Raw genomic sequence first — 15,495 nt, forward strand, 5'->3', positions numbered from 1 at the left:
GCTAGAACAAACAATCTAAAATTTTTATGGGGACACAAAAGACCCCTAATAGACAAAATAATGTTGAAAAAGAAAACCAAAGCTGGAGACATCACAATTCCAGACTTCAAACTCTATTACAAAGCTGTAATCATCAAGACAGTATGGTATTGGCAAAAAATAGACACACAGATCAGTGGAATAGAATAAAGAACCCAGAAATGGACCAACAAATATATGGCCAACTAACCTTGACAAAGAAGAAAAGAATATCCAATGGAAAAAACAAAAACAAAACAATCTCTTTCAGAAATGGTGCTGGGAGAACTGGACAGCAACATGCAAAAGAATGAAACTGCACCACTTTCTTACACCATACACAAAAATAAATTCAAAATGGATGAAAGACAAATGTAAGACAGGAAACCATCAAAATCCTATGGGAGAAAACAGGCAGTACCTCTGTAGCTTCAGCCACAGCAACTTCTTACTAGACATGTCTCTGGAGGCAAGGTAAATAAAAATAAAAATGAATTATTGAGACCTCAACAAGATCAAAACAGACTTAAGTAATATGCCTGATATAAAATTTAAGTAATGATCATAAAGATACTCATTGGACTTGAGAAAGAAGCTGAGGACATCAGTGAGTCCCTTAACAAGGAGATAAAAAAAAAAAACAGAGGTGAAAAACACAATAAATGAAATAAAAATACTCTTGAGGGAATAAATAACAGCCTAGATGAAGCAGAGGAATGAATTAATGATCTGGAAGACAGAGTAATGGATAGTAATCAAGCAAAAGAGAGAAAAAAATTATGCAAATAGACTTAGGGAACTCAGTGACTCCATCAAGCATAATAACGTCAATATTATAAGGATCCCAGAAGAAGAAACGAAAAGGGGGCAGAAAAATTTTTTTAAGAAATAATAGTTTAAAACTTCCTTCTGGGGGTAAGAAACAGAAATCCAGATCCAAAAAATTGACCCAACGATGTCCATGCCAAGACACACAGTAATTGTAATTAAAATGGCAAAAAGTAGTTAAAAGAGAGAATTTTAAAAGCAGCAGGAGAAAAGAAACCAGTTATATACAAAGGAAACCCCAGAAGGTTATCAGAGGATTTTTCAGCAGAAATTCTGCAAACCAGAAGGGATTAGCATGACATATTCAAAGTGCTGAATGGAAAAAATCTGCAGCCAAATATACTCTATCAAGCAAGGCTATCATTCAGATATGGAAGGAGAGATAAAAACTTTCTCAGACAAACAAAAACAAAAGAAGTTTGTGACCACTAAACCAGCCCTGCAAGAAATATTAAAGAGGAATCTTTGAGTGGAAACATCATAAATGAGAGTATGAAAAATAAATATATCTATAAAAATCAGTCAAAACATTCACAAAATAAAAGGATGTTAACATATGACACCATATACCTAAAATTAGGGTGGGGTGGAGTAAAGAATGCATTCAAACTTAAGCAACCATCAGTTTAATACAGACTATTATATGCAGAAGATGTTATATACAAACCTAATAGTAATGACAAATCAAAAGGCACTTAAAGATAAGCAAAGAATAAACAGAAAAGAATTCAAGAATATCACTAAAGAAAACCAGTAAACCATGAAAGAGAGCAAGAGAAGAAAAGGCCAGAGAAAAACTATAGAAACAACCACAAAACAAGGAACAAAATGGCAATAAATAGACATCTATCAATAATTCCTTTGAATGTAAATGAACTAAACACACCAATCAAAGGACATAGGTTAACAGAATTGATTTTTTTTAACTTATGTATATGCTTCCTTCAAGAGATGCATTTCAGAATTAAACACACCTGAAGATTGAAAGTGAGGGGATAGGGAAACATTATCATCCAAATGGGTCTCAAAAGAAAGCTGGGGTAGCAATACTTATACCAGAAAAAACAGACTTTAAACCAAAGACTGTAACAAGAGACAAAGAAGGATAATACATAATAATAATTGGATTATTACAATCCAACAAGAAGATAAAATAATTATAAATATTTATGGACCCAACATGAGGGCACTCAAACACATGCAATTAATAACAAGCATAAAGGAAATAGTCGATAGTAATACAGTAATAGTAGGGGACTTTAACACATCAATGGACAGATTATCCAAATGGAAAATCAACATGAGAACAATGGCTTTGAAAGACATACTAGACCAGATGGATTTAACAAATTTATTCGAAACATTCCATTGTAACACAGCAGAATATACATTCTTACCACATGCACATGAAATGAACACTCTCTAGAACAGATCACATATTAGGCCACAAGAGAAGTCTCAACAAATTCAAAAAGATCAGTCATACCATGCATCTTTTCTGATCACAACACTCTGAAACTAGAAATCAACCGCAAGAAAAATTCTGGAAAGACCATGAATACATTGAGGCCAAATAACATGCTACTAAACAGTGAATGGGTCAACCAAGAAATCAAAGAAGAAATCAAAACTACATGGAAACAAATAGAAATGAAAACACAATGCTCCAAAACTTTTGGGATGCAGCAAAAAGTGGTTCTAAGAGGGAAGTTTAGACCAACACAGGTCTACCTCAAGAAGCAAGAAAAAGTTCAAATAAACAACCTCATCTTACACCTAAAGGAGAAATAAATACATAGATAGATAGATAGATAGATAGATAGATAGATAGATAGATAGATAGATAGATAGATAGAAGATAGATAGATAGGGGCGCCTGGGTGGCTCAGTCAGTTGAGCGTCCGACTTCCGCGCTTAGGTCATGATCTCACGGTCCATGAGTTTGAGCCCCGCGTTGGGCTCTGTGCTGACAGCTTGGAGCCTGGAGCCTGCTTCAGATTCTGTGTCTCCCTCTCTCTCTGACCCTCCCTCATTCATGCTCTGTCTCTGTCTCAAAAATAAATAAATGTTAAATAAATAAATAAATAAATAAATAAATAAATAAAACAAAATAAGACAAAACCCAAAACCTGCAGAAGGAAGGAAATAATAAAGATTAGAGCAGAAATAAATGGTATAGGCCCTGAAAAAAACAATAGAACAGATCAATAAACCCAGGAGTTGGTTCACTGAAAAAATAGCAAAATTGATAAGCCTCTAGCTACACTCATCAAGGAAAAAAGAGAAGGGACTTAAATAAGTAAAATCACAAATGAGAGGAAATTAACAACCATCACCACAGAAATACAAACAATTGTAAGATTGTATTATGAAAAATTATATGCCAACAAATCGGAAAACCCAGAAAAAAAAAATGGCTAAATTCCTAGGAACATATAAACTACCAAAACTGAAAAGAAGAAATAGAAAATGTGAACAGATCAATTACTAGTAAGGAAATTGAATCAGTATTTTTAAAACTCCTAACAAACAAAAGTCCAGTACCAGATAGCTTCACAGAGGAATTCTACCAAACATTTAAAGAAGAGTTACTGCTATCACCCATCATCAGAGAAATACAAATCAAAACCACAATGAGATACCAATTCACGCCTGTCAGAATGGCTAAAATGAACAACTCAGGAAACAACAGATGTTGGTGAGGACATGGAGAAAGGGGAACTCTCTTACACTACTGGCAGGAATGCAAACTGGCGAAGCCACTGTGGGAAACAGTATGGAGGTTCCCCAAAAAGTTAAAAATAGAACTACCCTATGACCCAGCAATTGCACTACTATGTATTTACCAAAAGAATGTGAAAACACTAATTCAAAGAATACGTACACCCCTATTTTTATTGCAGCATTGTTTATAATAGCCAAATTATGGAAGCAGCTCAAGTGTCCATCAACTGATTAATGGATAAAGATGTGGTATACATACACAATGGAATATTACTCCATCATAAAAAGTATGAAATTTTTCCATTTGTAATGACAAGGATGAAACTAGAGAGTGTAATGCTAAGCAAAATAAGTCAGTCAGAGAAAGACAAATACCCTATGATTTCACCCATATGTGGAATTTAAGAAACAAAACAAATGAGCACCAGGAAAAAGAGAGAGGCAAACCACGAAACAGATGCTCAACTGCAGAAAACAAACTGATGGTCACCAGAAAGGAAGTGGGTGGTGGGATGGGGGAAACAGGTGATGGGTATCAAGGAGTGCACATGCTGTGATGAGCACTGGGTGTTATATGGAAGTACTGAATCACTTTAGTGTACTCCTAAAACTAATATTACATGGTATGGTAACTATATGTAATTGAAGTTAAAACAATTTAAAAATGCCTTTACCAAAGAGCACACAGAATATTTGTATGTGGAATATGTACTTATACAATGCACACAACTGAAAGTCGCTCGAAAATCCTGCAGAAAAAAAGGAGCCATTGACTCCAAAAAGGAGTCATTGAAATAGGGTTGACAAATGTAGATAATGAAGCTGGATGATGGCTACATGGGGTTATTAGAATTTTCTCACTACTTTCATATATGTTTAAAATTTTCTACAATAAAAAAACTTTAAAAAAAGCAAATGCATTCACCTTTAAATGTTAAAAAATATTGTATACCCTTAGACTGGGCAGTTTAAGTCCTAAGGATTTATTATAGGAAAATCTGGATGTAAACTATGTTTGCATGGTGAAAGAATTGCATACAACTAAAAAATCCCATAAGCGAAGATTAAACAAGCCATGTTTAACCATCCTAAAAGCCCAGAAGAATGAATAACTACATACTCGTTGAAAAAGAAAGATGTTTAAGACATAGTGTCTAGTGAAAAACCAGATTACAGTTTCACAATCCAAGTTGTTTTATACATATGTGTGTGTATACACACATGCACACACACACACACACACACACACACACACGTACGCACCTATTACAAGTAGCCAATATTTTTGCTTTCTGTTTCTGTTTCTGTGTATCTACTTTCTATATCAAATATTCATAGCCTATTTTAAAAAGAATAATAAAAGATAAATGTAAATTTTAAGTTAACACTTGAAATTGGTGCTCATTTTTAGAGTAACTACAGAATGTTTTACAGAGAGAAAGGTCAAAATAGAACAAAGTTCTTCCTCCCCAACCAGTCCTGAAGGACACCCCAATGGAGACATGCAAAGTCCAAATAAAATCCTCACCACCGTTCTCCCTCAACTGAGTGTTTTGGTGAGCTTAATGTACAGAAGTCTCCGCAATGCATGATGAACCTCCTTGTTCCTCAGGGTGTAGATCACAGGATTGAGAAGAGGGGTGACCACAGTGTAGAGCAGGGCGAAGACCTTGGAGACAAGTTGGGAATGGACAGCAGAGGGTGCAATGTACAAGACCATGAGAGTTCCATAGAAGGTGGACACCACCACCAGGTGGGAGGAGCAGGTGGAGAAAACCTTTAGCCTCTGGGCCCCAGCAGGGACTTTGAGCACAGTTACCACGATCCGGGCATAAGATGTCAGAATCAGCCCGAAGGGGACAGTGAGGCAGACCACAGACAGAATGAATGTTGTCATCTGGGCCACACTGGGATCCGAGCAGGCCAGGCCCATCAAGGGCATGAAGTCACAGTAAAAGTGGTCAATGTGGTTGGGGCCACAGAACCTCAGCTGGCCCATTAGGGCCACAACCAGTCCATCTACCATGAAGCCAGAGAGCCAAGCTATGACCACCAGCCCCAAGCACCCCCTGGGTCCCATCAGGAGTGGGTAGCGGAGTGGATAGCAGATTGCCAGGTAGCGATCATAGGCCATGACAGCCAGCATGAAGCACTCAGCCGTGGCTAGAGAACCGAAGATAAAGAACTGCAGCAAGCAACCAGCCACAGAGATGGCCGCTTCCTGCAAGAAGCCCTCTAGCATTTTGGGCACCACTGTGGAGGTGTAGAGGATCTCCAGGAAGGACAGGTTAGCCAGGAAGAAATACATGGGTGTGTGGAGCCTCCGTGAGCTAACCACCGCCACGACGATCAGCACATTCCCCATGACGATGGACACGTAGACAATGGTGAGCACAACAAAGAAAACGAGACGCAGCTCAGCTACATCATGGAAACCAAGGAGGACAAATTCAGTGATAGTTTGGTTTTCCAGAGCAACCGTTTCCATGGGGATCGTCCAAGTTCCTGCCTGACAGAGATTAAGGGAGAGATTTTAGGGCATCTCCATCTCCAACACCAACTCCAAGACAAGGAAGGCTAAAGCGAAAAGAAGAGGGTGAGTCACCCGCACAAATGTCCCTTGCACATCCTGATCTGTCCCCCTATAGTGGCTTCCTCCTGCAACTCTGTTCCCCTGACCATCCTTAACTGTGTATGTTCTTCATGGCTCAGGAGAGTTCGTCCAAACACAAACGTAGTCTTCAGGACCCTTTACCCTATTAATTCAACCCAGTGTTTCTGTGACAAAATGAATCCACCAGCCTCATGTGTAGAGCCAGCCACACAGTCGTCCTCCTGAACAGCAGACTAATACCCTCCAAATGCCTGCGAGACACTCCCTACCCTCAGCTCAAAATCAGCAGGATCAAACACAAATCCTCATATCTTTCCCAGCCACAACCAACTGGACAGGTAGTGTGAAATTCTGCTTTGATCCCAAGCTTACCATATCATTGCCATTTCAGCTGAATGCCCTCTCCCATTCCCAACCTCCAGTCAGTAAAATCCCACTGGTTGTTCCTTGGAAAGTTCTTACACATTCCCTCCTCCCCACACACCAACTTCACAGCCTCTTCATGACTCTCTTAGCAGTCACCTCTGTGTGATCTTAGCAGTTACAACTGTGTGGACTCCTTGTCCCCTCTCATGTATCGAAACAATCTTCTTTAGATCCTGGTTTCATCAAGTCATTCAAGATTTTATAGGGGAAATGTGATAAATGTGGGAACAGAGGGACCAAATGCAGAGGGAGTGGAGGGGGCATGACAGTCCAGCCAGGGAAGGTGGTTGTAGGCTCAGTCTTGAAGTACAGGGAAGAGCTGGTCAGGCAACAGGTGCTGAAGATTCTAGGTCAAATAAAACCATTCCATACACTCAACAGCTTACCATCTTGTGGAGAAAATGGACACATCAACAAATAATCGCAATACGCTAAAAGAGAGCTCATGAATCCAACCTGCAAGAAACCCTCCTGGGTGGAAATAACCCTGGACTGATGGGATTGCTAAGGAGAAAGGAAGGTGTGGAGTGAGGGCATTTCAGGTAAAAGGAAAATGAAGAGTAGAAACTGAGGCAAGAAACAGCACACAGTGTGAGGAGGGGAAGAGGGTGTCAGGGAGAAAGCAACCAAGGGCAATTAAAAGAAATTCACTTCTGAAGAAGCGTTAGGATTGAGGCAAAGAGTGTGGAAGGTAGGGATGCAGATGTGGGCCCAGACCAGAGCATGGGGGTCCTGTCCTGTTGTGAGGAGAGCTGGGGCTTTGTCCTGTAGGCAGGAGGGAGCACAGAGGTGACACGGTCCACCTGCACCTGGCTGGTACTGAGGAAGCTGGGCCCAAGGTAGCTGGAGTGGGGGACGGGCGATTCCACATCCCAGCTGCATCCTGGGGAGCAGGTGCACTGCCTTGAGGTGACCACTCATTGCTCTGTTATGTGCACTCTCTCCTCCATGGAAATCTCTCCTCTGTGCAAAGACTGCCAGCTCATCTATCACAGATATTAGTATTTATATCCACACTCAACAAAGTTCTCAACAAAGATGAAGGGTCAGTAAACCCTGATGTTTAAAACTGCCTGTCCCACAACCAAAGCCCACGTGAAGTGATTAGGAGTGTTTTGTGCTCCATGGACTTAGGAACCCCAGAGGTTCTGTTAATGTCTATTCCTTACCCTCCGTGTCGGTGCTCTTCCTTGGGGTCCAAATTTGACCTTCCTCTGGACCTCCTGTAGCCCCTAGATTACTTATGCATCCCAAACCCACTCTGAGGCTGGGGTTCTTTCTACACACTGGTCTCTCAGAAGTAGAGGCAGGCCAGGACCTCCAGGAATAAATAGCTCCCCACTATCACCACCCCAGAAATCAGCACCAGAACTTGATCATACTGACTCAGCCATTTATCCCTACAGCGACAAGATTTGCATTCCTACAGATTCCACTCATTCACTCTCCAGATCGTAAATGAAACGCAATCCTTCTCTCCTAGGGCGGCACTGAGCCAGCTGAAACCAGAGAGAGGTGTAGTGGAGGCTAGCATGTCGAGGACAAACATAAGGTTAGCGATCTTGCTGTGAAACCAACATGTACCTATTACAATCTATTTCATGACTTTGTCCAAAGGAACAAGGTATTATTTTCCTCACTCCAACTATGTGGGAGAGGCTACTTCAGGGAAGGCAGACTGAGGGCGGGAGCAAGTCAGAGAGCACAGCAGCTGAGGGTGGGTGCAAGTACAAGAGAGTACAGCAGCTGCAGCACTCAGAGCACATGTCCCCAGGTGGCAACCTCTAGGGCACCATCAAGACCTCAGTCGTGGCAAAATCAAGCCCCCCACACCCACAATATGAGAAGACAGCAAACATGTTACAGTGTCCTGGGGCACCACTTACCTTCATTATACCAGGGAACAAATGCTAAACAACGCTGACTTACCCAGGGATGTGGTTAGAGGGTGAAAACAAAGGGTGAGATATGAATATTAAGGGAAACTCAGGGGATAAGCCATTTTCAAAAGAAGCCAAGGTGCTGTGACTCAGGACACAGGAGCTGGAGCCAAAGAAAATTTCCACTTTCCATCCCCAGAGGAACACCTAATTTAAGTAAACGTGTGTGTGGTCACAGAATCTGCTGGAAGCGTTCCCGGAAACATGGATGTATCCTATTGTTGCATCCACATGACTCCTGAAACAGAATGCTGTGGGCACCAGTGACAGTCACAGCAAAGTTTATTGCAACGAGAGGCAAGGCCAACCGATTGGGACCAACATTTTTGATCAGAGTGCAGCCTCGAACAGCCGGGGTACAGAGTTTTTATAGCCGACCACATTGTCTTATCATCACCTGGGAACAGAACAAAGAAATAGTTCCCAGATGAGGTGGAAACAGTTCCTGGATGGGGTGATTATTTTAGACTTTCTGCCGTTAAGTCGCAACCAGTTGATCTCCTTAACCCTGCCTCTGGCGCCACTTTTCTTTGAACTTTTGTTCCCTTAATTGGTGAAGCCTAATTTACAAGAGTATGAAGTGTAATTTACAAGAGTAAAGCAAGGCTGTTATCTCTTAACCTTCAGTGTCAAAACAAAGCTGTTCTCTCTAAAGCTATATGTTAGCCCTACACTACAATTTAACACTTACACTATCTCCCAAACCAGATTGTTCTCAGTACTGTTTTAAAAGCTCATTCACAGGGGTGCCTGGGTGGCTCAGTCAGTTAAGCAACTGACTGCAGCTCAGGTTATGATCCCACAGTTCATGGGTTCAAGCCCCACGTCAGGCTCTGTGCTGACAGCTCAGAGCCTGGAGCCTGCTTCAGATCCTGTAGTCTCCCTCTCTCTCTGTCCCTCCCCTGCTCACTCTCTGTCTCTCAAAAATAAATAAATGTTAAAAAAATTAGTAAATAAATAAAAATAGGGGCGCCTGGGTGGCGCAGTCGGTTAAGCGTCCGACTTCAGCCAGGTCACGATCTCGCGGTCCGTGAGTTCGAGCCCCGCATCGGGCTCTGGGCTGATGGCTCAGAGCCTGGAGCCTGTTTCCGATTCTGTGTCTCCCTCTCTCTCTGCCCCTCCCCCGTTCATGCTCTGTCTCTCTCTGTCCCAAAAATAAATAAACGTTGAAAAAAAAATTAAAAAAAAAATAAATAAAAATAAATTTAAAAGTAAATAAAGTTCTTTCTTGTGAAAATGAGTTTTATATCATAAGAGAACCCTGGCTTTTCGGACCACCACGTTCCAGCCCTGTTTTTCAAGGGGTTAGGGGACTGGGGGTGCAAGAGGAAAGCCAAGGAGTGTGGGTTGTGCACAAGGCCACCTGCAGGAGAGGCCACAGCCCCTCAGAAGCAGAGAGGGGCCGCTGAGTAGGGAAGGAGCTCAATTTCATGCTCCAAGACTGCTTTCTAACTGGGACGGAAATGACTATAGTGTAAAATATCTACTGTTTCTCTGAAAAACACACAATCACAGACTCAACCCTGTACAGATACAAGTCATAACTGGGAGTCCTCAGTTAAAACTATCACCATTTATGGAAATGCAAACTGTGGGTTTTAGTTTATCTTTAGAAAATGAGGAAAATTTATCCTCATATATTTTACAGTGTGTGCTAACCTTGTTATTTTTATAAACATAAAACAAATTAATTACATTTTAATTTAGTTTGAATTTTTAATTGGTTAACTCTTTAATTCTCTTCGGCATTTACTCCATAATAAAGCAGAAAATATACTAATTTTTTTTTTAAGAAGACAGCGTGACTTCGGGCATATCTCAGTTATCCCACAAGAAAGAGGATAAATTTCCATCATGAGCAAAATTGGGGTAAAGACCCCAGTCCACCTCCAGGAGACAAGGAGATGAGCTGGGTGCACAGGGAAGACTGAAAACCTGCGTTCTAAGATCCCAACGACAGAAGCTGCAACAACACGATTCTGAAGGAAGGCCATGGGATTTCCTTAAAGGCCTTTGAAAAAGTTTTTGACTCTGGGTTAATGGAAAGGTCTTATTGGTTAGTGGAGAAAACTGCAAACACCAATTCTTTAGCTTTCTAAAAGCATCTGTGAACCAAGCTGCAAAGAATTCTACAAAAACAGGGAGCTCACCTGAATAGCAATCCCACAGGAAAGCCGTGAAGAGAAGGAAGCCTAAGACGTGCGGAGGGCCTGGGAACCCTGGTGCCTCCTGCCCCGGGCATTCTCCCTCCCACTCTCCCTCCTGGAGCTCACGCTGAAGCCAAGAAGGGCTCTGATTAGGACCAGCTCCCGGGTAGTGCCCTCTCCCCCCTCCATCGCCTCTGCCAGATCCTAGTCCTGGTCTTACCACTGGAAAGCTGACAATTGCCTGAGGGGAGAGCCCCTGAGAGCCAATTACAGATTTCCTGGAGAGCAGCCCTAAATGAACACCAAAGACCAGCCTCCTGAGACACTAGTTTCTTTCCAGAGGAATCTCCTGAACTGTTGGCTTGACCAGACATGGAGTGGAAACCAGGAATCCCCGCGGGGACTGATGGTCTCCCCACAGCAGCTCAGGCTGTTGCACAGAACTCGCAAAGTTCCCCTGAGTTCTCCACTCATCCCTCCACAAGTTCCCAACAGCTCCCAAAGGGGTCCTCCCTCCCATGCCACCTCCAGGCCGATCATCCCAGACAGCTGACCCTTGAACAGATGTGGGGGTCAGAGTCACTGACCCCCCAGGGAGCCCAAAACCCACATATAACTTTGACTCCCCCAAAATTTAGTTACTAATAGCCTACTGCTGACCAGAAGCCTCACCAACAACATACACTATTAGCACATATTCTGTATGTTATATGTATTATATATGGTGTTCTTACAGTAAGAAAATGCTATTAAAATCATAAGGAAGAAAAAATACGTATACAGGTCTGTGCTTTGTTTAGTAAAAAAAAAAAATCTGCATATAAGTGCCCATGTTGTTCAAGAGTCAACTGTGTTTTAGTAGAGACAACCCTTAAGAGTGTTTTGTGTGGATCAAAGCCAAGGCTGGGCTTGCTTTCAGGGAGGGAATCTCTCATGTTGCTACAAAGTAACGTCCAAATACAACAGTCCTGCAATCTGTCAAAGGGTGACCTTGCTTCAAAATTATGCACCCCTTGCTTGCTGACCCACGTCCCTCAGTCTGTAGCAGAAATAACCTACTTCCCTTGAGGTTTGCAGACCACTGGCCTTGGGGAGTGAAGGGCCACACCTTCACAGAGGATATGGCCTGACCGCACCGGAAAACAGCTGCATCGGGTGCCAGAGAGTCTGTTCAGGGTCATGTCCACCCGTGACTACCCACCCAGCCACCTGCTCCTCCCAAATGCAGCCCCCTCCCTTTCCCCCATGTCTTCCCCTTTAATGTCTCCAGCTTCCCCAGGACAGAGAAGATGACCTTTGAGACATTAGTCCACCATCTTCCCAGGCTGCTGGCCCTCTGAGTAAAGAGATCTTTCCTTTCCCACCATCTCTTGTCTCCAAGTATTGATTTTTGAGCAGCGAGCAGCCAATCTGAGCAGGGAACCAATTCTCAGTAACACAAAGGTTATATGGCCTTTCAATAACCTCTGTGCGGAATGCCTGCCCTATATATCTACTGTTTTATAAGCAGTACACACCCATGAGGTACATAAAGGTTATTGACCTTAAACATTACCAGCTAAACCAGGTTTATTTGGGATGAGTGGAGAATTGCAATTCAGGACATGAAAGTCACCACATTTTGAAATCTCAACACCTAGGAGAGTTCTCCACACCCGAGAACCTGGCATGTGAACCCAGACAAACCCGAATTCAGTCAGGACTCCCAACCTCTACCCCCACAAAGCACAGATTTAAAGGGTCTTGTTGTCAAGGTCCGGATTCGGGAACACACCATGTCTTGGGCATTTTATACTCTCCCATCAGTGCCTATATTCTGTATGTTTCTCATGCTGTTTTCGTGGTTGACTTAAGGGACACTAATCATCGTGAACAAAACAATTTGTACATAATCCAAACTGAAGGAAGTTCACAACTGCTGACAGTCATTTCATGACCCTGACTTCCAACAAGTCTGCTCCAATGATGAAGTTGATGGGCAAACATCACTTCAGACAGGAGTCAAGTTTACCATGGAGAGTCTGAATCATCTTACTCTGAGAGGTTTTTCACAAACGTTTTTGTCAAAATACTTTCTATTGTCCAGACTATAATCCCATGGTGGGAAGCAAAGATCATTTGTGGCAGTAGACGTGGGTATCATCCTAGTAAGAGATTAATCCTGGGCCAGAAAATGAGGCCCCCAAAATTGGGTGTGATATTAGCAAGAAAAACATATTTCTCCCTTCTTTGGTGTGCTGGGGTCAGCTTGGCCCAGCCTGGGAGATGTGAAAAGGTCATGAGCAGTCAGAGACGTGGTATCTATACTGTTGGCAAGAAGAATTACCATGGACAAGGACATCCAGGTACATGGGGGACAGTATGATAGCAAATAGTTACCTGCATCATATTTAGCTCCCATTAAACTACAGCTACAGCAGATTCTCCTATAGCTACAACTTGATCTGAGCTGCACAAAGGAGGATTCCAAAATGGCCTGTTCCCTTGTTTGGGGCCAGCAGTCACTTTCCCCACAGCCAGGGTGGGGAAGGAGAGACCAACCATGCAGAGAATGTCTAAGCAGAGGGAGGCAGTCAGCACCATCACAGAGCAGGATTGTGAAGGCACGGGGAGGGACTGGGCAGGAAGGACCAGAGAAGCCCGGTCCTGAACACATCTTGCCAACTCTCAGAATGGACTATGGGGCAGTTCAAGGTGGGGTTAATATCAGGCTCAAGCCTGACAACTTACATCATTGCTGTTTTGGTCACATATACACCCCACTTTGCATCAGCAATTCCACTTGGAAAAGAAGTGCACATTCCCATAGGGCCCCATGTCCCTAGGATATCTCACAAGCCAGAGCTCAGTACCATTGCCTGAGCAGTAGTCCCCTGGCCCCGTGCATGGCACCTTATGCAACTTCTATCCAAGAAGCTTTTAAAAACAGTGTCTCTTGGACCTAACTGGAAATACTGTCTTATCCCATACCTTCCACAGCTTCTTGAGATTAGCAATTCATTTTCTTTATTTTTTTAAGTTTATTTCTTTATTTTAATGAGGGAGAGGACAGAGAGAAGCCCAAGTAGGCTCCACACTGTCAGTACAGAGCCCGATGTAGAGCTCAAACTCATGAACTCTCTCTCTGCCCCACCCCCACTCATGTCATGTCTCTGTCTCTCAAAAATAAGTAAACATCAAAAAAAAACCCATAAATTTGATTAACATGGAATAGTGAAAAAAATGCAAGTTCATAAATGAGAAAGAAGTCATAAACCACATATGTAGAAAAGATTTATTTTTATTATTATTATTTATTATACTTGGTAAAACTCTAAAAGTAATTTTGAAAATATAGATGTGATGGATAACTTTCTGTATTATTATATCTGTATCATCTGTATAATAGTACAATTTCTGTGAAATATAACTAGAAAATTTGAACAAGGATCCTGGAAAAGTTAAATCAATCTCAACTGGGAAGATGAAGATCTATCACCAATAATAATAATAATAATAATAATAATACAGCACTAATAACAGAAAGCTTCACAGAGTTAGCTAAGCATTTAAAATAGATGACTCAAATTATTTAAATTAATTTAAGGCATAGAAAAAGAAAATTCCATAATTGATTCTATAAAGTCAATATCACCTACATGTGCAACCCTGATAAAGAATTTTTTAATTTTTTAATGTTTATTTACATTTGAGAGAGAGACAGAGACACAACAGGAGAGGGGCAGAGAGAAAGGGAGACACAGAATCTGAAGCAGGTTTCAGGCTCTGAGCTGTCAGCACAGAGCCCAACGCAGGGCTCAAACTCATGAACCATGAGATCATGACCTGAGCCAAAGTGCGACACTTAACCGACTGAGCCACCCAGGCCCCCAAGATTTTTTTAATGTACATAAATCTCACTTGTGAACATATAAAATGTTTGTAAGTTTAGAAGTTAAATGTTTATAAAATAAAATTTTTATTGAAAAAACTAGCAGGGTATCAAAAGAATGCATCATGACCAAATGAATTCAGGATATCAAAAAATCTTTCAATATAAGAATTACATCAACAAAGAAGAGTGCCATATGATATCAATAGATGCAAAAAATTAGACAAAATGTTTGTCATTAGACAAAATTCACAGGTCACTTATCCAATAAAACCTTGAAGTACAATAGCAATGAGAGTAGCCTACTTAATGATGAAAATGTTATTGACCTAAAAATGTGAATCTCAATGGTAAAATGCTAAAAGATATGTCCATTACAATTGGACTTCTTGCCTACAACTACTGCCAATATTACCAATATTGCTATAGAAGTTTAACAAATGCAGTAAGAAAAAGATAATCAGTATGATATTTGGAGAAAATATAAACTTAATTGTAGTCTGATACTATTATTTTTCACTGGATTTTATAATTAGAAAGCTTAAAGTTTATTGGAAATACTAGAATTAAGTGCCTTTGGCAGATGTTTGGATATAAGATAAATATACAAACTAATTGCTCTGTGTTTTTCCTCGGAACCAGTCAGAAGCGAAATGAGGGAGGATACCACTCAAATTTCAAATGAAAACATCGAAAATTTAAGGAAAAGTGAAACACCTATCTAAAAAATACTGTGAAATTATTAAAGCCCATTTGGACAAATGAAAAGATATACTATGTTCCTGAGGAGAACACTTAATACAACAGAAATATAAGTTCTCCAAAGTTAACATATATTTAATACAAAAAAAAAATCCCAAGTCAGATACTTTAAAATTGGACAAAATAATAGTAAAATATGTCTAGAGTACTGTTCTCAGGAAATTC

The 15,495-nt window shown here is 41.2% G+C and overlaps 1 protein-coding gene across 1 annotated transcript; it reads right to left on the bottom strand.

The window, feature by feature from the left end:
- Nucleotides 1-5,110: 5,110 nt before the first annotated feature.
- LOC124528189 (olfactory receptor 11A1) lies at nt 5,111-6,058 on the bottom strand. Its single transcript, XM_047101623.1, has one exon. The coding sequence runs from the start codon at nt 6,056-6,058 to the stop codon at nt 5,111-5,113; it is 948 nt and encodes a 315-aa protein (XP_046957579.1).
- Between the last annotated feature and the right edge of the window lie 9,437 nt (nt 6,059-15,495).

The sequence above is a fragment of the Lynx rufus genome, unplaced genomic scaffold (genome assembly GCF_022079265.1).
Source record: "Lynx rufus isolate CCGP_SWC_20201006 ecotype Redwood Valley unplaced genomic scaffold, mLynRuf1.p SCAF_6, whole genome shotgun sequence".
In the NCBI taxonomy this organism is placed as follows: Eukaryota; Metazoa; Chordata; class Mammalia; order Carnivora; family Felidae; genus Lynx; species Lynx rufus.

Bases quoted from the DNA above. Each gene is read 5' to 3' on its own strand.
- LOC124528189 (XM_047101623.1), bottom strand. From the start codon at position 6,058: ATGGAAACGGTTGCTCTGGAAAACCAAACTATCACTGAATTTGTCCTC.